The 24,192-nt window shown below is 42.8% G+C and overlaps 1 protein-coding gene across 3 annotated transcripts in view; it reads left to right on the top strand.

The window, feature by feature from the left end:
* ULK4 (unc-51 like kinase 4) overlaps positions 1-24,192 on the top strand; it is a 649,532-nt gene that overhangs the window by 426,455 nt on the left and 198,885 nt on the right. For all 3 annotated transcript variants that reach the window (XM_066584674.1, XM_066584676.1, XM_066584675.1), the window contains exons 33-34: positions 11,842-12,005; positions 16,786-16,884. In XM_066584674.1, coding sequence (XP_066440771.1) covers positions 11,842-12,005; positions 16,786-16,884 — 263 coding nt within the window. The remainder of the gene's footprint in view (positions 1-11,841; positions 12,006-16,785; positions 16,885-24,192) is intronic.

Below are 24,192 nucleotides of genomic sequence, written 5' to 3'. Positions count from 1 at the left end.
CAATCTACCCATCGTATAGTCAGCTAGTATTACCTTATGTAGGTATTTCTTTCTATCTGAAACACCTGGAGCCCTTCTCCTCCGGTGGTTTATGTGATCTTAGACTTACTTGGGTTTATTTACTTCCAATTTAGTTTTTCGACAGCATAACACCCTACCACACAAAGTCTTTGGAGTGGTACACAAACGCCTGTCACAGTTATTGATAATAATCACACAGCTCCTGTCACACAGTTATAATGAAGGAGATCACCGCTCACCCTCCTGACTCTATATTTTTTGGACTGTAGCTTTTTTAGATGAATACAGAATAGAGATTTCAATGACCGTGTCCTCCCTGCAGGTTGAGATGGTATAGGTTGGCTGTAGTTGCTTATGTGATGTTGTGCTTAAGCATTATGGGATTAGGGAAAGAGAAAGATTCGACATATATCTGCAACAGAATGGTGCCTGATAACCATCTGACAGGAGGCTGCACTTTGTGAAAGTGAGTGCCATATACATAGGAGATGTCCAAAGTATAACAGGCAATCAGGTGATGGGTGCAGGAATGGAAAAATGTGTTTTCACCAGAGTGGCCCTTTGAAATGAAAGAAAGATGTATTTATCTAAATAGTATTATGCTGGGATATTTCCATCTTGATTACGCAGAAAATAAGTGTAGCTTATACTTTGTATTTAGTCCTTTTATTTGAGATGGATTTCGAATGAACGTTGCGGAGGTGCAGAGAGTGTTGGAAGTGCACTTGTGCCTTAATAGGAAACAAACACCATTAGAATTGGACTATTTTCAAAAAAGCCAGAACATAGCAGGACAGCAATTTCTAGTAACAATATGTTTGGAGGGCAAAGAATGAAAATCCAATCAGTAGAGAGATACAGAAGAGTAGTTCTGAAGAGGCAGCTAAGAGCGAGTGAGGGGAAATGACATTGAAAGTCATTACAGATGGAAAATGCAGCAGAGGCAACACCTGTCATAGAGCAATGAAAGCAGTGCGGTGCTAACACATTACAAGAGCTGACACACAGGCCTGCTACTAAATTAATATTCGATTTTCATTCAGTTGATTCAATTAGAACCTGTTTCCCATTATGCGTTACATTTTTTCATAGTGTACAGCTCGTTTGCAGAAAAGACTCGCAAAAGTAATGTGAATGTTGTTAACATATAGAACGAGATTAGAATGTCCAGGTATTATGCTCAAACTTTCTTTAATTCCTGCATTTGCCTCAAATACATAATAGATTATCAGTTTCTTATCTGCATAAATCAATCAATCAGCGCCTCATATTAAGCCAGGTGTATGTCTTAGGAAAAAACAACAAGTGGGTGGATAGAGAAACCACTGGCACCTAGTATCCACAGTGGCCTTGTAAACCAATCTGGGTTCTTGATCCAGCCCGCTGGAGAGTCGTCCTGGGGTTGCACCCTGAGAAAGGCAGCATCATACTGCCGAAACGCGTCGCACAATAAATGTACAGATTATAGAACGGACTACCGATTTTTCTGGGCTCCTGAGCGTGGGGGATTTTTACATATCGAGTGCACTTCAGTTTCTTATCTGTGTTAATTTCCTATTGTTGATTATGAGATCACCCATGTCCCTGCACTTATTAATCCCTTGAGTGGCACACCCAGAAAATCTCCGGGCTTGCTCACTGACCATGTAGTTAAACCCCAGAAGATTTATGTGGACAGCTCTAGTGCTGAAATGTGCAGAGCACTGAGTTGTCATCTGAAATCTTCCAGGGCTTTTACTGCATACTCAGCACAGTAAGCCCCAGAGATTTCCCTGCCATAATATGGTAATAATAAACCTGCCACTTAAGGGGTTAAAGGGTTTTTTCCAGAATCATAACTTATCACTTAACCATACAACAGGGGACAAGTGACAGGTTTCGAGTTGTCCCAATGCTGGAAAAACTGACGGGGGATAATGGGGTTCTAGTGTTCCCCAATGCTCAACTGCTGTTCTGTTCAAGCACAGGACATGGGATTTATCTCTGAGACTCCCGTGGACTTTGAGTGAGTGGAGTGATACATGCTCTACTGCTCGGTAATTTAAATAGTGGACTTGTAATCCAGTTTCTACTGATTAATGGGGGTCCCAGAAATGGTAGACCTTATCGTAAAGAGATTGTGCCTATTCTGCGCTAAAGATTGCATGAACGGGTGGATTCCAGCTATTTGAATTGAATAGGAGTCTATGGAACGCACGCACCAAATATGGGTCAGGTCCTACCTTTTCTCGCACTATGGCACTTAGATGCGAGCTTGCACTCGCATGTCCTATCTTTATTAGGTGCGAGGATTTAGCACATCTAAAATTCATTCATCTGAACGGTTCTATTGGAAACCATTGGTTATAATAGAAGCTCGTTCTGTGCGCACCTCTAGTGCGCGCAAACAGCACTCGTGCGAACGAGGCCTAAGACACATTATAACCTATCATGTCAATAGGTGATGTTATGATTCTGGGACAACACCTTTAGGCTGGGTTCCTACGGAAATCTCAAAAAGCCATGAGATTTCCGCTGGATAAGCGCTGCTTCAAAACTTGTGGGTTTTTGAGCGGTTCGGCTGCCAGCGTTCTGTTGTGGCTTTCGCTCCCCATAGAGAGGATACAACGGAGAAAAAAAAGAATTGACATGCTGCGGCTATCAATTTTTTGGAGAATATTGTCCACATGGCTGACTAATCCCGGGAATAGGAGCCATGGGCGGATTTGCCGCATGTAATTTCCTCGGCAAATCTGTCCCGTATGAACCCAGCCTTAAGCGCCTCTCACACAGGAGTTTGCATAAACACTGTGTTTACCAACACTGAGTTTACTGCGGTTTCAGCAGACTTGTCATGCGTTTCTGACAACATTTTGGCTGCATTTTCAGCACATCTAAAAATGCAGCCAAGGATGCTGAAAAAAATAAGCAATACTCAACTAGCAGCGCCCCTGCAGGCTTCCTGTGCACTTGTCAGCGCTGACAAGGAATTTATTGCTGGTAATGGGCAATGAAAACCCCGCCTCCAGCAAGAGACTCCTCCGTTTGCTGAGCCAGCTCTTGAGAACCAATCAGAGCCAGCGCTCGATGAACCAATCACAGCCATTCAATGAATTTTATTCAATCAAAGCGACTGACAGCGGCTGTGTGTGCAGTCCCATTAAAAACAAAAGGAGCGTTGTACCGCAATTAGCACAGTGCTGAAAGCCTTAAGGCATAATAACTAATGCTGGTGCACCATAAAGTTGTACACAAGTATGTAGTTTTAATTAAAGGGGTTGTCCAGCCAGAAACATTGCATGTCATTACTTCTGTTTGCCCATTTCAATGCACTTTGTAATATACATTGTGCATGGAAAATGAAGCAAACAGAAGTTTTGGACTTACCTGAAGGGGTGCCCCCCCCCTGTGTTGCTCCTCCGTCGTCCCTGGTTACCACAAGAATCTTCTCTTCTTCTTGTAGGGCCGCAGCAGCTCTTGTTGGTGCTGGAACGAGCCTCTTCTCATCCGCGCATGCGCAGTTCTGCTCTCTGCAGCCCGGACTGATATACGATCTCCTTGTGTGCAGGGGGGGGGGGGAGGATGGAAGAGTGAGGAGCAGGAACTGAGCTCCCACCCCCTCTCTGCGTCCTCTCCGCCCCTCTGCACTATTTTCAATGAGGAGAGGCGGGATGGGGGCGGGGCTAAGCCGTCCCGCCTCTCCTCATTGAAAATAGTGCAGATGGGCGGAGAGGAGGCGGAGAGGAGGCAGAGAGGGGGCGGGAGCTCAATTCATGCTCCTCGCTCTTCCATCCTCCCCCCCCCCCCTGCACACAAAAAGATCGTATATCGGTCCCGGCTGCAGGGAGAAGAACTGCGCATGCGCGGATGAGAAGAGGCTCGTTCCCGCACCGACAAGAGCTACTGCGGCCCGACAAGAAGAAAAGATTCTTGTGGTAACCAGGGACGACGGAGGAGAAACACGGGGGGGGGGGGGGGGCACCCCTTCAGGTAAGTCCAAAGCTTCTGTTTGCTTCATTTTCCATGCACAATGTATATTACAAGTGCATGGAAATGGGCAAACAGAAGTAATGACATGCAATGTTTCTGGCCGGACAACCCCTTTAAGCCATTTGTGTAATGTGGCCCAGCTTCTAGGCTATGGCAAGTCTTACCCATAGGTCTTATCTGTCATAGGTCACTGCCACCAAAAAACCCTTGTACATAGCTTGCATTACATACAACTTGAAAGCTATACTTTCTTGTAGCAAGGCTTAACCCCCCCAGCAGTTTTGGACCAGTTCTGTTAATTCTGCAGGAAAATGAATTAACAGTTTAGGACAAACAGAGTTCATTCTATCAGCTAAGATTCTTGGCTTTAAAAGCTTGTCCAGAGCCCTTACAGAACCGAAGTTACAGCTGTAAGTTGGGAATACTGAATTCACAGCTTTCATTCTTTAGTCAGTGTGTACTGAGGAGAGAGGGAGGGAGAAGGGAGACCAGGCTGTCGCACACACGGTCTTTGATACCCTGTCCCAACAAAGTGGTGACATGATTTTTTTAAATTCATATTTTAAACCCCCCATCAATCAAATTTGCTCTCTGATTGTCACAGACATGGGTTTTTTTTCTCAAGAAAAGAACTGAAATGATGAGGACTTGTTTCATCACCCCTTCACACCATTTAACCCTGTAGATGCTGTAGTCATTGCTTACAGTGGCAACTATTGAAAAAATTAAAGGAACAAAAAAAACCCTACACATAATTAGTATTGCCTTGTCCATAACAACCCATACTATAAAATATTATTGATTATTAATGAAGCACAGAAAATTACATTAACATTTTTTAAAAAATATCCGTTTTCTGATCATCGCACTTCCCTGAAAGAGGAATAAAAATAAATTGAACAATTGTATATACCTCAAAATGGTACCAATGCAAACTACACGTTGTCTCACAAAAAACAGGCCTGATACAGTTCAGTCTACTTAAAAATATAAATGCTCTGGTCCTGGAATTTGGCGCCACTCAAAGTGTTTTTTGTTTTTTTTTCACAAAAATAAAGTGTTTATGTTGAACAAAAGTGGTAAATCCCAATAAAACCTTTATACATTTGGTGTTGTCTTAATTGTGATGACCCATGGAATAAAGGTAACATAATATTTATACTACATGGCAAATGCCAGAAAAATAAATCACAAAAAGCAGCGGTGAAATAGCTTTTTTTCATTCTACAGCAAAAAATAAATACATAAAAATTTTCAATACATTGTATGTACCTGGAATTGGTTCCTAAAAAAACTAGAACTTGTCTCACAAAATACAAGGTGTTATGCAGCTACACACTGATGAGAAGATAAAAAAAAAAGTTATCACCCCTGGAACACAAACAGGGAAACCATTTACTGGCTCTCAAGGCTAAAATTAGTTATGGCACTAAGGGGTTAAAAATGCACGAGCGCGTTCTGTGTAAAATATATTTATATGAGACATAAATTCAAATTCTACAATAAAAAAGTGACATTTTCGGGTCATTTGTTTTTAAATCTTCAAGCACGCAAATATAGTACAGCGCCATCTGGTGGCCAAACATAAATCACGCTTTTTCTTGCAGCACATGCTGAAAAGCCTCAACTGTGAAGGTTTACTCTACTTTAAACTATCCTCTTTTAACCCCTTCCCACTATATGACGCACATTTACATAGTTCAGGTGCGGGTTATGTATGAAGAGAGATCACAGGGCGACCTCTGTTCGTACAGCGCGGGCGTCAGCTGTTTGTTACAGTTGATACCCGCGGGCAATAGCTGTAATCAACTGCGCGGTCGATGGCGGCTATTATTCCTTTAAATGCGACTGTCAATTCTGACAGCGCCATTTAAATCCCTCGAACTATGTTCGGGGGTCCTATACCGCCCCCTCCCGCCCGCATGAGATCGCAGTGAGCTGTTTGTGTGTCATGACAGCTGGGGTCTTTCTGAAAGGCCCCATGGCTGCCTTAGCAGACTGCCTACAAAGCCGTCCCTGTGGGGTGGCTTGATAGGATGCCTGTCGAATCGCAGTATGATGCAGTCATACTGCAGGAGCGATCAAAGCATCGCTAGTTGTGGTCCCCCAGGGGGGCTTAAAAAAAAGTTAAAATACGATCAATAAAGTTTTATTAATTGTAAAAAAAAAAGGTAATAAAAGTTTAAATCAACCCCCTTTTGCCATATTTATAATAAAAAAATCTAAAACATAAAACAAAAATAAATATTTGGTATCGCCACGTCCATAAAAGTCCGATCTATCAAAGTAGCGCATTATTTACCACACATGGTGAACGTCGTCCGAAAAAAAAATAAAGAACGTCAGAAATGCACTTTTTCAGTCACCCTGTCTCCCAGAAAAAAAGCAATTAAAACTGATCAAAAAGTCGTATGTATTCCGAAATGGTACCAACGTAAACTACAGGACATCCCACAAAAAACGAGCCCTTACACAACTATGTCGACGGGAAAATAAAAAGGTTATTGAGCGCAAAAGATGGCGACAGAAAATAATTTAAAAAAATTAAATGTCTTTAAAAAAAATATTAGTACAGCAAAAAAAGAAGTCAATTGGGCCATGCTATACCTAATGATCTATGAACGAATAGTGCCACTTTCCATAAGATTCTGGAATACAGGTCCGCATGGAGGCACCATATAGCAAAGTACGGGGCCATGAGGAGCACATGTGCGCCTGTGCAGCACCCATCCATAATAAACACCCCACTGTTGGCAGATATAACCTTCTGGGTCTAGATTACTTTGTATGTCTTTCAAAAGAAGAAGAATGATTTTTTTGCACAATCGTGATGTAATTAGTGACCCCCTGTGTATGGCATGCCATACCGTGAAGTCTGCTCTTTGGCTTTTACAATTTTCGGCATTCTTAATGCTTAAATAATTTTTGCTTCCAATGAGTCGCCTTTTCTAAACACACTGGGATAAAGCAGTCTCTAGTATGTAGCCTTTGTTTCGGTCAATTATAATCCGCATGTGTAAAGTTCCAGCTTAGAAAAAGCCCCAATAATACAGTTTATTACCTTAATTGTGTCGTATCAAACAAATTTAGGCAACGCATAATGACAGTTAAATTTCAATGCACAAAATACAATTTTAATGGTGCGCTGCGGTGAAAAGATTCAATTAGGAATGTTTAATGCATATACTCATTGCTATTTTCTTAACATAATAGAAGTGATTTGCATGTAATTGTAGTACCTGCGCACCGAGAGGAACTTTATTGTTGCCATACTTCAGAATTGTTTCTTTTTTTTGTTCAGACTGCATAAATACAAGGCAGAGATTTATGAGGAATGTCACCGGGTGTGAGAATTTACAAGTCCACAGAAATGGGAATATTGTGCCAAATGTATCAAAATGGTCCACGTGGCCTGATTTATTTGGCACCGCTCTGTAGACTTGTTAGGCACCTCTCTCTGCCTTACGTTTACATCACTATTTATTCCCCTTTTCTAGACACTTTTCATAGCTGTCATAGTTATGCTTGGAATAGGAAGTGTACGGAACTTGTAAGCAATAATGGGTTTAGCCAAGAATTATCCTACAGTATTTAACCCTTTCATCTGTTTCAGGAAGTCACATCTGCTGTACGTAATATAACTCACAAATGTTACATTGTAATGCAGACTCTTAAGGCCCATGTAAATACAGCGATTAGTGTTTAAGATTCACTCAAAGGCAATCTTTTGAGCGATAATCGTTACACACTCTGAGAACTGCTGTGTTCTCTGAGCACTCAGCTGAGCACTCTGAATGGGGTATACAGAACACAGCTGGAGCGCTGTCTTCTGCATACTCCTCCTGTGTTCACAAAGCGCTCAGCTGGTATACAGCTGAGCACTCCGAGTGGGGTATACAGAAGACAGCTGGAGTGCTGTCTTCTTCATACTCCTGCTGTGTTCTCTGAGCAGGATACCAGCTTAAACAATAGTATCAGTGGTATCCCACTGAGAACTCAGCGCGCGGTCCTGATAAGACTCACCGTTGTCTTTCAACTAGCTAAAAGTTAACGATGAGTGAATCATACATGAACAGTGCACAATGGCAGAGCGTTTAGACACAATGGTCATCTCTCAAAAGACGGCTTTTGAGCGAGTTTTGAGTGATAATCGTTGTGTCTAAATGGGGTATAAGGCTGGTTTCACACGAACGGGTTGGATTCTGCACGTAGATTTCCGCTGTGGAAGACCTCTGATCATTTGTGAAAAATATTTGTGAATGATTGCTGATGTGAGCTTTTTTCCGCACGGATGTTTGCTATACACAGTGTATTGTCCACCCGGAAGAATGATCTATCACTCCCCTTCAGTCAACATTCTGGCTTTTCCTTTGAAGTTGCGAGCGTTTCCGTAGCTCATATGCAATGTTAATTGCGTATGAACGACGGAACACTCACATTCTTTGACTTCGATGGGGGCCATCCGTTCGGAATCCGCACTAAAATATAGCATGCTGCGATTTTTTTTTCCACTCGCAGATTACACAATTCGCACCTGTGAGTTTGAGTGAAAAGTCAAAAATACATGCCATTTAATGCCTGCGTTTTACTTTTCGTGCGTATGGTGATTGTGGCTTCCGCAATTAAAAACTGTTTGGTGCAAAGTAGGAGCAGGCAGAGAACAAATGTCCAGGTAAAAGCTCAGGGATCAGAGCAGACACAGATGTCAGAGACGGGAGATCTATGCTGGGTGACAGAGGGAAACACACACCAATACTCAGGCAAAGGAGGAGGATCCCCAGCTCACTTAAATAGAAGGGCAATAGCCTATTACCCTGCAGCTGGGCTGTGAGCACTGAGGAGGATTAACTCCCTGTGGCCTCTGTTACTTGGAGAGCCTTCAGAAGAAAGAAGAGATGGAGAATGGCCAGACATGCACATGGCTCTGACTTTTGAAGCCTAAGGTTATGTTCACACAGCAAATTCCAATTCGGAAAAGTCCGACAAGGTTTAAGTAAAAATCTGCAGCAGAAGTAAAAAATCTGCACTTCTAGGACCAGATTTCTACCGTGGATTTTCATTACAACTGTGGCAGATCCGCACACAAATGAACCACATTCATTGGGGCTAGTCCATGTGCAGATATGCCAACACTGACTCCGCATCTGACGTGGATGAACCACTACACCAATTCCCATTCAAATGAATAAGATGCCGTATTGAAACAGAATTAGCAGGGATTCCATAGCAACTCTGTGGCAAATTCTACCATGTGAACAAAAAAACCTTAGGGAGATGCTGACGTGGTTGCCTCCATAACTCTCATAGACTTCGGGTCTATAGAGCCACATGCATGGGGTTTCATCTTCGCTACACGTGGCTGTGATAAAAGGCAAGAATTATTGTACAAACTGAAGGTGTTTTGTCACCTTGGAGGTTGTTTATTATTCTGTTTTGGTCGCTTTTATCTTCACAAACACAAGCAAATTCTCATACAAGAAAATTAAAGGGATATTCTAGTTGGGAAGCAAATTTTCAAAAATTCCAGACATTAAAGGTGTTTGTGTCATATTCATACACTGCTGGTTATGGCACAGCCATTACCTTCTTATCCTGTCCAATGTTTTTGAGATTTACCCACATCACTATTTTCCAAGATGGCCGCTGCATCTCTGCTGACCTGCAGCTTGAAATTACATTTCACACAATTCTCCGCTCTGTACTTTTTTAATGTATTTTCCCCCGCTAAGCGCTGCCCTGCTATTGGTGAGCGATCAGTTACGAGAGCGGAAGATAATAAAAAAAAAAGCAGTCCCTGGTCATTCCTAATGAGCAAGTCCGACCGTTATCCAGGGGCAACCTGGGAATAAACACTCCTTAAAGCTAGAGACACAAAATCCAAAGCAGAACCACATTGTAAACTCTAATAACTTTTGATTTATATAGTTGACAACAACTTTGCATAACCGGAATCCCAACTTTTGCTCAGCCCGGTACATCAGAAAACCTTCATAAATCCATTTTTGTTCTATTTTGCAGGTTGAGATATTTATATAAGTTTTGCCTGTGTGCATAACATGAGTCTCCAATAGTCAATCTACTCAATGTTCAGTTCTCAGAAGTCTACTGCAACCAAGCCAAATTTTATGTAAATGTCGTTGAATTATATTTTATATATGCTGCTATTAATTATTAATGATCTGTCACTTATTATGCAGAACATGAGCCATGTAGCTTATATTTTGTCATCTTTCTCTATCGCTATACCTGTACACGATTTCCTTCCATCCGGTTTTGATCATTGTTGAGCTCAATGAATAGAAAAGATATTATTATGTCAGGAATGTCCTCTCTAAATACGGAGTATGTAGTTACCGTTCAATAGCAGATACATTGTATTTTTTGCTGCCTGGCGTGATAATTGATGTTATCTCGGATATGTACTGATTAGGAATCCCCAATAGTCCCTGGAGTTCAGTGGTTTGGTTCATTTTTGTCTTTGGCATACCATAGGTTGCTCTTTCCAGTCTCTGTTTATAATGGACCTCAGTACTTGGCGTCTCGAGACCCGGGCGATGAGTAATTGGGTGTACCATTCGTATGTGCGTAATCTGTCATGTCTACTGGGTTGATGAGCTAGTCCCTCTTTAAGCTGATAGCTTTGGCTGGTGATAGACATGTGACTAGTTTGCCTGTGTTCTTGGTGGCTCAGCTTCAAATGGTCACTAACAATTCAACAAATGGATGCTTATTGGTAGCCAATGTAATAATCAGCAAAAGTACAAATAACTTTGTTTACCTAAAATGGTGTTTTTGTGCTGAAAAATTCCTCTAAAGCTCTGGTCACTAGGCATGTCACTCTCTAACTTCCTGTCCAATGCCTGTTGTCAGTAGCAGCAATGACACTGAGTTGGACTACGGGAAGTGGAGGTAGGTCTTTGTTTGCCACTGTCTCATACTGCCCATAGAAATCTATGGAAAGTTGAGGGGGAAAGGAGCAGAGAGACTCGCACTGATATGGGTCAGCAGCTAATAGTGTTTTATCTCAGCCCCAGTACTGCTGTATAATGTCCTCCATGCTGTTGCTGCTGCTTGTGAGTGTGTGCTAAAGGGAAATAGAGAAGAGCTCCTGTGTGTGCAGTGTGTTGAAGACACCATAGCAGCTTGTGTCAACCCACCAGCTCAGGGACAACTGAGAAAGATGGAGCCTGCACAACTAGTGAAATATGTAGCCTACAAGTCATATAATGGCCAGAAAAGTCACCTGAAAGTGCATTAGATAACGTTTCTGGAGCACTTTTATTAGAACTCTGTATTTCACTGCTTTTCTGTTAATCCTCCTGTAAATGTGTGAATAAATTGGCAAATAGGTGTTACCATTAATCCTCTTTAAACTATACTTGTTTGAGATGGTGCTTTACAGGTTCCATTGCTTACTTGCGAGAAGTAATAGCTTTGTTGCCACTAGGGTAACACTTACATTTAGTAAGGGAAAGAGAACCAACACAGGAAATAAAATTCGTATTGCATACGCGGACGATTCGTGGAAAAGTAAGAGGAAAGCACGGAGCGGAAGCCTAGGAGTCTGATGAGACTATTTCAGACTCCAATGTAAGATGCCGCTCAGCCAAAGTCACTACCTGTGCTTATGGAAGTAGATTTAGGAAGCAGCCAACAATTAGCACATGAATGTCATCCGTGAAGTACTGCCTGAGAATGTTCCATCTTTATAGACCTCAATTGGAATTTCCCTTTAATCATTTACCCTGAATTCCTATATATGCTAGCCATTGTGAGTGTTGAATAAGCTTTGCCTTTATCACATTGTGCGCCTTTTATGTTAACATGTTGCTGTATCTCTTATATATGCAGGGTTGGTTCATCATGTTTCAAACTTGATTGTGGAAACCGCAGCTTTGTATCTGGACGATGACAAAAGCCGTCTGAAGGCCGCCAATGCCCAGCTGCTGTCACTGCTGGACGTTCTGCATTGTATTCTGAAGTACACGTCTGGTGTCGTACGAGTCGTCATTCAGGTATGGGAGAAAGCGCATTCTGTACAAAGTGTTTCCTACAGTAGTATCCGCTATATACATTATACACATCAGACTGCGTTTAGATTTAATTAGGAACCTGATGAGAAAACGTGTGACCGATAACATTAGTTCACATTCAAGTTTTCATCCATCTTTCTATTGACTATAGTGTTAAAAAATGTACCGTATTTAGCCAAAACTTCTAAAATAAGATATCAATAAAGTTAGTGTACCTTCAATCATACAGGAAACTATTATAGTGCACGAATGTGCCAAGTAATTGTTTCATGAAGTGATGCTGTATCACCCCATCCCTCAGACACCAAGGAATAATGGGAAGTTGTATACGGAGCCATATCTGTGTATAGTGTTGCTGTCCTGCTTCATCTAGGCCTCCAGCAGTATAATAAGTCTGTCATTATATTCCCTGCCCACTGCTCATCTGTACCAGTCTACACAGCAAAGCTGACAAGCTGCAGAACACAGGACTGTTTTAGGGGCTAGTGTTAAAAAAATATATTTTAGGATTAAGTGTGTAGGCACATAAAAATATATCTTTAAAAGGAAAAGGATATATTGGTAATGAAAACCTGATTTAAACTTTATATATACTCATTGTAGAAGAAATGCAAGCAACTAGAAGTTGTGGGTTTGCTGCAAAAACGTATCGATGAATTGTCCCCCACCGGGCCATTCTGGCCAGACTGTTAGGAGGTGTTGGGACCAGTGGATGTGTGAGGGCACACAAGGTGACCGGGCTCAGGACCTCCGACAGACCACCAGTAGAGAGGAGCGTCTGACCAGACTGTTAGGTGGTGTTGGGGACCAGTGGATGTGTGAGGGCACACAAGGTCACTGGGCTCTGGACGCCCCCTACAGACCACCAGTAGAGAGGAGCGTCTGACCAGACTGTTAGGTGGTGTTGGGGACCAGTGGATGTGTGAGGGCACACAAGGTGACCGGGCTCAGGACCTCCGACAGACCACCAGTAGAGAGGAGCGTCTGACCAGACTGTTAGGTGGTGTTGGGGACCAGTGGATGTGTGAGGGCACACAAGGTCACTGGGCTCTGGACGCCCCCTACAGACCACCAGTAGAGAGGAGCGTCTGACCAGACTGTTAGGTGGTGTTGGGGACCAGTGGATGTGTGAGGGCACACAAGGTGACCGGGCTCAGGACCTCTCGGCAGACCACCAGTAGAGAGGAGCGTCTGATCAGACTGTTAGGAGGTGTTGGGACCAGTGGATGTCTGAGGACACACAAGGTGACCGGGCTCAGGACGCCCCCTACAGACCACAAGTAGAGAGGATCATCTGACAAGCATGAGCAGCTTCAACTGTTTTATTGTCCACCATCGAGAGACCGGTGGCGCCATCGTTACACCCCTGTGTCTGTTAGAACCATTTCCAGGCACTTGGCTGAAGGACATTTGGTTTCATGGCACCCATTACATGTACTGCCTTTAACACCCTTTGTTACCTCTGTTTGCAGTGATGGCGTGAATGATTAAACTGGACTGCCATGGAATGGAATCAGATTACCTTCACTGACAAATCCAGGTTTAGTTTGGGCGCTGACAACAGCCACGTTCATGTCTAGAGACCTAAGGATAAGTAGCTCAATCCTGGTTTTGCTGTGGAGTGGCACACTGCCCCCACTGCTGTGTGATGGTCTGAAAGGCCATCACATATGACAATTAGAGATGAGCGAGCATGCTCAGTAAGGGCCGTTACTCGAGAGAGCAACGCTATGTTCAAGTAACTGCATGCTCGTCTGAGAAAATTCAGGGGGGGGGGGCGCGGGGGGTTGCGGAGGAGATCGGGTGGAGAAAGATCTTTCACACCCCCTGCCGAACCCCCCCGCCCCCTGAATTTTCTCTGATGAGCATGCAGTTACTCAAAAATAGCGTTGCTCTCTCGCAAGTAACTGCTGTTACCGAGCATGCTCGCTCATCTCTAATGACAATCAATCACTTTTACTAGTGGTATGAAGGAAAATGGCAGGTCAACAATGTGTTCAGCACATCCTGCAGCCACGTGTGTTCCTCTCATGGCGAGGCATTTTCATTCCAAGAGGTATTTTCCAGCAGATTAATGCTCAGCTGCAAAAAAAAGATAAAACAGGTCAGCACTACCCAATGGAAATATATCTCAATAGAAATATACAGGTGCACGTTAAACCACGGCCGCAACATACAGTGGAAGCAGAAACCAAAAATGGCAACAGCACGCAAAATAAATTTACTATCAGAGGTATACATACCTATAATCACCTGGACGTTGGTAGATGGGCCAATGTAATATGATCGAATTAGATACCAAGAACCTTGCATTATATAATGTGGTTAGAGTATTGATTGTAGTAGTAAATTAGGCTGTTTTAAAAGGACATATCAGTTCAAAAAAACCACTGCGCCCATACTCACTGGTGGTCTGCTGCAATATACAAGGGCAGGTATGACACCAATTCCCGACAGCATGTACAGAAGCAAAATCCTATATGAGAGAAGTTAGAGAAGGGTAAAATACCGATGAGCAGTCATTTATACACATGTGATCAGGAATAGCTGCTTAGTTTCTACCTGCAGATAAGGTGAGTGTAACGCTCTGCAGATGCACCCCATCAGTAGTTTTCACCTGTGCCCCTCCATATGGCAGCTTTCCTGTCTGCATACCTGCCCTTATATCAGTAAGTATGGCTGCTCACAGGAGTGCTCTGCGCTGAGCAGCACGGCCTTGTCTGATGGACACTTACATGGAAAATGTCAGGGAATATAGTGATTTACCCAAAATGAAAGTTGTTATTTTTATCATTTAAACTTTCGGAATCAATTCCGCACAGATTTTAGCATCTCTGCTTGAAGTGATTCAATAGTATCCTTCATTGGTTCCATCCAGTATCTCTCCTGGTCATTTGATGACTGCTCGTTACCAGGCACAGCCCATCCTGTGCCTACATAGCGGATCACAGAACCAGATTTGTGCAATGAGAGATCTTGAAAACTGGCCAAGAAATATATGGAAAATTGTGTAACTTGTCAGTATTGAAAGAGTAACCTATAATTTGCTGAAACGTTTATGTTGCACTCGTAACAGTGACCTAACGATTGGCCTGGTAATTAGATTGATATGTGGCCAGCTTTATAATCAGGGTTTCTGCATTATGCCCCTCCCTAAATTAAAGGGGTTGTCTGAGAAATAAAAAAAAAATTTAAAACACTACTGTATATAGTAGTATGAATACATACTTTTAGTCATGTATAGCTGCTCTTTTTACCAATCGGTCCATCATTGGGGAATGAAATTGGCTAGGACAGGTAGCATCAGGACAGAGAGCTGAGCAGTCATCGAAGCTCTCCTTGCTCCTCTACCTATCGGTAATGATTACCTGCACTAGTAACCCCTCTGATGGGGACAAATGACCATAGTGTGCATTGTTGTCACTGCTGAGATAACATATCGGCTCGGAGAACGGAGTTTTTAAGTCACTTTTGAAGAGGCAGAAAGCACTGAGGGGACCGGCTGCTGGTATTTAGGCTTTCAGTTAAAAGATCCTTCTCCTTGTTTTGAAAACCCATTCAAATCTGGGGGGAAACAGAAACATTTAATTCCCTTTCTCTGCCCCCAAAACGGAAAAGAGAAACCAAAATCCATAACAAAGGAGTAACACTAGTGTGAACAAGCTGTTACCGACAGCCACCACTAGAGGGAGCTTAGGTGCTAATTGCATACTGTCAAACCTAGAACTCAACGATAACAAAGTATGCAGTAAGTTCCCAGGCTCCCTCAGTCAGAGCTATAATTCTATCTTTTAAATCCAGGGGATTTAAAAGGGGACTCTGTAAAAGACGAAAATGCTCTAATGCTTGTAAAAGTGTTTTAGGATTTATTTAAATGTCACAGTTATGGTGCCTTTTTTGAGCAATTTAGCAAAGTAATGGGAAAACTCTTGCATCTTGCTGCAATTGCTGTCAAACTCGCCGTTAAAAAGAATCAGAACTGTGATGTGCACATACCCTTAAGAAGTTAATCAGCACAGAATGTGGGTCCTTAAAGGGATTGTCCCGCGAAAGCAAGTGGGGTTAAACACTTCTGTATGGCCATATTAATGCACTTTGTAATATATATCGTGCATTAAATATTGGCCATACAGAAGTTATACACTTACCTGCTCCGGTGTTGGGGTCCCCGTCTCCATGGCGCCGGCCGAAGCCTTCTTCTCCCTCGATTAACGCGCTTGCGCAGTCTGCTCTTCTGTTCTGTTGAATGGGGCCGCTCCGGCGTGCTCGCGCCGCACAGGTCTTCTTCTTCTGGCTGCGGTCAGAGCCATGGAGACGGGGACGCCAACACCGGAGGGGGTAAGTGTATAACTTCTGTATGGCCAATATTTAATGCACGATGTATATTACAAAGTGCATTAATATGGCCATACAGAAGTGCTGAACCCCACTTGCTTTCGCAGGACAACCCCTTTAAGGTGGAGATTCAATTTCCGGAGTAAATATCATAGAATTAGAGTATGTCCTTTGTTCATTATTACTATTAATTACTATGTAACAAATGTATTTAAGAATGTTACAAAGCAAATGTAACGGTTTCTGCTGTTGTCTGACATTTCGTCTTTGTATGGTTTACAAGTCTTCTACTTTCTGGGTTATGCAGGTGAAAACTACTTCTGACACATTTTGCTTCACACGTCTGCAGTTCTCAGTATTCAGTGTGAATGTTATCAAGACACTGAAAGTACAACAGTAATTCCAAGTCTATCCTGTACATTTGTAGGCTCAGAAGAGCGGGCAGGGTGGAGACACGCAGGCAGCCGAGGAGCTTCTGATTGTGAACAAACCTCTGACAGATCTAATTAACTTACTGGTGCAGCTGGTAAGTTGGTTTACTCTCCACAATCTATTGCTGTCTTCCTATCTGTCTGTTTGGTAGGGCAATAAACTATTTGTGTCCGGATGTTTTCATATATTGCAGTTGAATTAAAGATTTTGCTGCGATTTTTACAAAATAATGTTTTTCTGCAAAAAGTGATACAAAAACTGTAATATGATAGCAAGGTGTGAATACAGGTTGTCAGTGGTGATTTATTGTGTACTACAAGTACTAAGCGAATTTGCCTGCCGATATATTGATGACAATGTTCAACTAAGGGGACATTCATACACTTCATTTTTTACTACATCCCAGAGTTCCATTCTGGGTTGTGTTCCAGGACTGCGACGGTAACAAGATGGCATCCTCTATGTTTAGAGGAAGGAAGGTTTCATTACCAACACAGAAGGGGGTTCTTTACTGTAAGAGCAGTGAGACTGTGGAACTGTCTGCCTGAGGAGGTGGTGATGGCAAAATCAATAGAGGAGTTTAAGAGGGGACTAGACGTCTTTTTAGAGCAGTATGACATTACAGAATATAGACATTAAATAGTCCGAATGGGTTGTTGATAGTGGGATCTTCCAACTGCCGAAGTTGGAGTCAGGAAGGAACCTTCTCTGAAGAGTGTTGATCCAGGGATTATTCTGACTGGCATTATGGAGTCGGGAAGGAATTTTTCCCCTTCTGCCTTATTGGGGTTTTTTTGTGCCTTCCTCTGGATTAACATGGGGTTGCAGAAACAGGCTAAACTGGATAGACATTGTCTTCTTTTGGCCTATCATACTCTGTTAGTATGTCTAAGTTCTCGAAAACTATTGTCTCCTTCTCCCTCCCCTGTAGGTTGCTAGCCCTCACATGTGGGATCCTCGCTCTCTCTGTATCAGTCCATGCTTTTTGTTCCTGTCATTTTTCATATGTCATGTATTTAAACCCCTGTTTTCATATGTACAGTAACTAGAGATGAGCGAGCACGCTCGGTAAGGTCAGTTACTCAAGCGAGCCTCGCTTATCTCGAGTAACTGCCTTCTCCTCCGAGCATGCTCGGGCGGCGGCCCCTGCCACCCCTCGGAGGAGAAAGCAGTTACTCGAGATGAGCGAGGCTCACTCGAGTAACTGACCTTACCGCGCGTGTTTGCTCATCTCTAACAGTAACCTAGATTAGTAGCACCTTAAAATAAATAATAACAACAATCCTGGGACGGGACCATAGACTTTCACTGGTATTTGTGCTGGATAGAATAGTGTGATCAACAACGCTGTTCTCTCTGGGACAAATTCCAGAAACAAATGGAAAACTTGGTCTCCATTTCAGCAACAAAACTCTGTGATTGCGTAACCCGGCATGTAACCATGGGATATAGTAAAAGAACATAGTGTGAATTCTCCTTAATGAATGCTGTTATGCCAGAACCTGCCACTTCCACTTTTCTTACCTTCACAGATTTATTAGTGTATGAGCTTTATGGGTTTACCTGTAGTATTGAGGTTAAAGCGTACCTGGGTTTGTAGCAAGTTTTCTAAAATACACCAGGTTCTCCTGACCTTCTCATTTACTGATGTTTGCACCCTGTTTTATGTCTGTACGTTCTGATTTTCAGGTGGTCTTCCTAAATTTCCTACTAGTTTCAGTCAACTTTCTGGGAGGGGGAATGTAGCAAGCTTACCATTCTGCCAGTAGTTCACTGTCCTCTACTTCCTTGCTCTTACTTCCCTTGCTTCATTGCCTTTGGTCCAATCAGCAGGGAGGCAGTATCTGAATACCTATCTGCCTTCCCAAGATGACTTAGGCATTCAGAGACATTCTGGCCAAATTGTTCGTAAACCTACTATAATATGTGCATAAAATCACAGAGGTGAGGGAAAAAACAAAGACATTATTCACAGAAAAAGCCAAAAATACAATACCTGAAGGTCTGCAAAGCAGACACGGTCGCCATAGGCACGATCGCCATAAGACAGGCACAATCGCCATCGGCACAATCGCTGTAGGGCAGGCGCAATGGCCGTAAGCCTTGGAGATTGGGGAGGAGTGACTGCATATACTAATAGCCTGCACATGTGAACGATACCAAAGATGCCAGCCATAGATGGATGGTGACAATGGGTTGCCCTGTATCTCTATAGTGGGCCACACTGGCTGACATCTTGGGCTCCCCCACCAACTAGCAAACTACATACAAAAGTACTAATGCATACTAATAAAATGCGGGTGTTGGTACTGCATTTTGGTCAAAACGCATAGGCTGACGGGCCGCGCCGAGGCCACACCGCTTCCGTCAGTACCTACGCTAACTCACTATAAATTACAGTCAGTCACTCCTCCCCAATCTGGGCTGGGTTGAGTGGGTGACTGCATATTAGCCTGCCAGGAACAAGCTGCTCCTCCACTTTATTGTCTGGCTGACTGCATATCTCCATGGCTTACGGCCATTGTGCCTGCCCTACGGCGATTGTGCCGATGGCGATTGTGCCTGTCTTATGGCGATCGTGCCTATGGCGACCGTGTCTACTTTGCAGACCTTCAGGTATTGTATTTTTGGCTTTTTCTGTGAATAATGTCTTTGTTTTTTCCCTCACCTCTGTGATTTTATGTAATTTTTCGTGAGTTAGCGTAGGTACTGACGGAAGCGGTGTGGCCTCGGCGCGGCCCGTCAGCCTATGCGTTTTGGCCAAAATGCAGTACCAACACCCGCATTTTATTAGTATGCATTAGTACTTTTGTATGTAGTTTGCTAGTTGGTGGGGGAGCCCAAGATGTCAGCCAGTGTGGCCCACTATAGAGATACAGGGCAACCCGCTGTTATTTCAGCCAGGGTTGATATCCTGTATGGTGGGTCACCATCCATCTATGGCTGACATCTTTGGTATCGTTCACATGTGCAGGCTATTAGTATATGCAGTCACTCCTCCCCAATCTGGGCTGGGTTGAGTGGGTGACTGCATATTAGCCTGCCAGGAACAAGCTGCTCCTCCACTTTATTGTCTGGCTGACTGCATATCTCCAGGGCTTACGGCCATTGCGCCTGCCCTACGGCGATTGTGCCGATGGCGATTGTGCCTGTCTTATGGCGATCGTGCCTATGGCGACCGTGTCTGCTTTGCAGACCTTCAGGTATTGTATTTTTGGCTTTTTCTGTGAATACTATAATATGTGCACAGTTACACAAAGATGCTGTAACAGCAGAAGAGGACAGAGATTGTGGAAATCATTATCACCGTGTCTGTGGATCTGTCAGCCTGCAGCCTCTGATTGTACGGGTGCCGTCTTTGAAGATAGCTACTTCCCTGTTTAGAAAATGCCCCTGTATCCCTATTACATAAGCATTGTACCTAATGGCAGAGAGTGAATTGCAGAGAAGATGGAACTGGAGATATGATGTTGATAAACCATAGGAGATTTGGATGCTGCATCTATAATATGAGAAAAAAGCACCCATTTTACAGCCACCCAAAAGCCGTCTTAGTTGACATCTCATTATATATACATATGCAATAGAACAGACACCTTGTGACCATTGTATCCAATCAGAGGCTTCAGCAGGATCGCCAGGGCTGAGGGCTGGTAAGTATCACTGGTTTTTTTTTGTTTGTTTTACTGATTTGCATCTAATTTTAAAAACACATTTTGCATTCAGACAACCTCTTTACAAGTGTCATTTTATGTTGAATTTGGAGAAACCACTTGTTATATTAGTTGTGGGAGGCAAAGGGAGGGGCGGGGAAGTAGGTCGGGGGATTTGGTATGCATCCCTGAAGAGGTGCATTTTTAAGGCACGTCTGAAATTTCGTACATCGGGAATTGTGCGGATGCCTTGGGTTTAGAGCGTTTCAGAGGATGGATGCTGCTCTGGTGAAGTCCTGGAGGCGAGCATGGGAGGTTCATATTACAGGGGTGTTTAGTCTGACTGTGTTAGCGGATCAGAGTGAGCGGGCTGGGTGGTGTACTGACAGGAGCGAGGCGATGTATGTATCTAATTTGTATCTCCTCCCTTTCTGTTTCATCCCGTTGCTTCTAGTCTTTCCTTGTGCAGATGAGAATAGGGCTGACCCCTCTGTACTGTGACAGCCCTTAAGATATTGGTAGACCTCTATTTCGTCTCCTCTCAGCCTTCTTTTATGCAAGCTAAACATTCCCTGATCCTTTAACCGTTCCTCATAGGACATGGTTTGCAGACCGTTCACCATCTTGGTAACGCTTCTCTGAACTTGCTGCAGTTTGTCTATGTCTTTTTTTAAAGCGGGGTGCCCAGAACTGAACATCGTATTCCAGATGAGGTCTGACTAAGGAAGAGTAGAGGGGGATAATCACCTCACGTGATCAAGACTCTGTGCTTCTCTTAATACATCCCAGAATTGTGTTTGACTTTTTGTCTGCTGCATCACATTCTTGACTCGCGTTCAGTCTATGATCTATTAGTATACCCAAGTCTTTTTCACATGTGCTGCTGCTTAGCCCAATTACTCCCATTCTGTATGTGCTTGTTTCATTTTTCTTGCCAAGATGTAGGACTTTGCATTTCTCCTTATTAAATACCATTCTGTTAGTCACTGCTCACTGTGCAAGCATTTTTAGATCTTTTTGAGTACGCTTTCTCTTTTCCCTATTGTTAAGGCCCTTTTACATGCAACGATTATCGCTCGAAATTCTTTAAAACTATAACTTCTGAGTGATAATCATTGTGTGTAAAAGCGACCCTTGTGCACTTTTCGTTTAAAGGATGATTTTTAGTTCAGCATAAAAAACATTGTTTAGACCACATGCTGAGAGCAGGAGATAACATTGTGTTCTCTGTGCAGCCCCTGGCTGAAAACAGCCCATAGGCTGTTATCTACATGGGAGCTACAGATTACATTGTTTTCTCTTAGCAGCTCCTGGCTGAACAATAGAGCTAATTGCAGAGCTCAGACTTCCTGCTGAGTTCTGCAACAGCTCCTGGAGGCTCATTTGCACGCAAATGAAGCTGATAAAATACTAATTGGCATTAGTGCCCATTAATACTTTATGCAAAATGATCACTCAAACTGTCATTCTTATCTTTTGAACAAATTTTGAGCGATCATCTTTGCATGTAAATGGGGCTTTAGGGATCTCTACTAGCTTTGTGTCGTCGCTACATTTGATCAGTTTCCCATCAATTCCCTCCTCCACTTCATTTATAAAAACATTAAACAACACTGGGCCTAGGACAGAGTCTTGTGCTACCCCACTTGATACATTCTTCCACTTGGATGTACAGCCATTTATGACCACTCTTTGAGTACGATCACTCAGCCAGTTGTGAATCCACCTAACAGTTGCCTTGTCAATCCCATATTTGGTCATTTTCTTTCAATAAGTATGGTACAAGATACTTTGTCAAATGCTTTACTAAAGTCAAGACATACTATATTCACTGGATTTTCTTGATCAACCCAATCGGTGATTCTGTCATAGGAAGGAAATTAGATTCGTCTGGCATGACTTGTTTGTTACAAACCCATGCTGGCTCTGGTTAATTACTCAATTTTTATCCAAGTACTTGCATACATGCTGTTTAATAATTTGTTCAACAATCTTTCTTGGTATAGAAGTCAGGCTCACAGGCCTGTAGTTTCCTGAATCCACCTTCTTCACTTGTTTGAAGATAGGGACAACATTTGCCCTTTTCCAATCTTCTGGGACTTCTGTTCTCCAGAAAGTTTCAAAGATCACGGCGAGTGGTTCAGCAATTACCTCCGCTGCTTCCTTTAGTATCCTAGGATGTAATTCATCTGGACCTTGAGACTTGAATTCATTTAAGATAGCTAAGTGTTTCCTTACATCTATCAGCTTATAGACATTCTGCATTCTTTTATTCCCCCAATAGCACAGGAAAAATTAGTTGATGTTCCATCTACTTTCTGAGAGAAAGCAGATACAAAATAGGAATTTAAAAGTTCGGCCTTCTCAACATCATTCTTAACCAATTCACCATTATTATCCTGTAAACATTCTATAGCATCTTTGACTTTTCTTTTGCTTTTGACATACCCCCCAAATCCTTTTTTATTGCTTTTGGCCTCTGTTGCAAGCCTCAATTTATTATTAGCTTTAGCTTTTCTGACACTTGCCCTACAGTTTCTGCAGACCGCATTATATTCTTCCTGAGATATTTCCCCCTCTTTCCATTTGATAAACATTTTTCTAACCTTCTTGGGCATTTCTGTCCTTAAGAACATCCAGCCATTGGATTCTTCCTATCCTCTTTCTGAGTTTATTAAAATCTGCCTTTCTGAAATCCAAACTTGAGGTCTGAGTTTTCTCAGGTCTTCCTCCCCTTTTTAACCAAATTCAAGGATAGCATGATCACTGCCACTTAAGGTCCCAGCTACCCTTACTTCCTCAACCATTTTCTCCCTGTTAGGAAGAATTAGGTCCAAGATAGCAGATCCCGTTGTTTTCTCTTCGACCTTTTGGAAGATAAAGTAGTCAGCAAGAGAGGATAAGAATTTGTTGGATCCATTACTTTTACCTGAGAGAGATTCCCAACAAATGTTTGGATAGGTGAAATCTCCCATGATCACTATGTCATGCTTTTTTGAGAGCCTGGCCATCTGATGTAGAAAGAGTTCATCAATATCTTCTGCTTGTCCAGGCAGCCTATAGTAAATGCCTACAATGGTGTCCTTTCTGTTGTTCTCTCCTTGTATTCTTACCCAAACAGTTTCTACAGAACTCCCATGCTCTGAAGCTTGAATCTCTATGGAGATTAATGTTTTCCTAACATACAACACAATACCTCCTGCCTCTTTTCAAGTCTGTTTCTTATAAATAAGTTGTATCCTTCAAGCCTTGTATTCCAATCATGAAACCATATATAAGGGACAGCGCTCCAGCTTCAACACCATATAGCCATACTAACAGGAGAGGACAACAATGAAAATAGGACTTACCTGGCGTCAGGGGGGTTAGTTACCTGATAACAGGTCCCCCACTGACACCTCCAAGTCCTGGATGGCGTATCACAAATCCAAAATAGATAGAGACCACAGGTACTGTCCCACTATCTCCCAAAAATGGCAGGAGTGCAAGCCTCACCAATCGTGCCTCCCAGTCGGGGTCCGATATAAAGCAGGATACATGTACAGGATGAATAAAAAAAAGTCTTAGCACTCATGCAGGAAAAACAGATATGTCGCTGAAGACCAAAGGAACTGATCTTTAATATTATAAAAAGCTTCGTACAACGTGTTTCGTCACAACAACTGCGACTTTCTCAAGTGGCCTCCTCACCTGGACAAGTGGCCTCCTTAATTCTTAAATGGGAAATGTTTGGAATAACCACTTTTCTA

Source organism: Eleutherodactylus coqui, chromosome 12, assembly GCF_035609145.1.
Source record: "Eleutherodactylus coqui strain aEleCoq1 chromosome 12, aEleCoq1.hap1, whole genome shotgun sequence".
Taxonomy (NCBI): Eukaryota; Metazoa; Chordata; class Amphibia; order Anura; family Eleutherodactylidae; genus Eleutherodactylus; species Eleutherodactylus coqui.
Note: the sequence above shows the minus strand (reverse complement) of the source record. Positions and strands in the feature narration are given on the sequence as shown.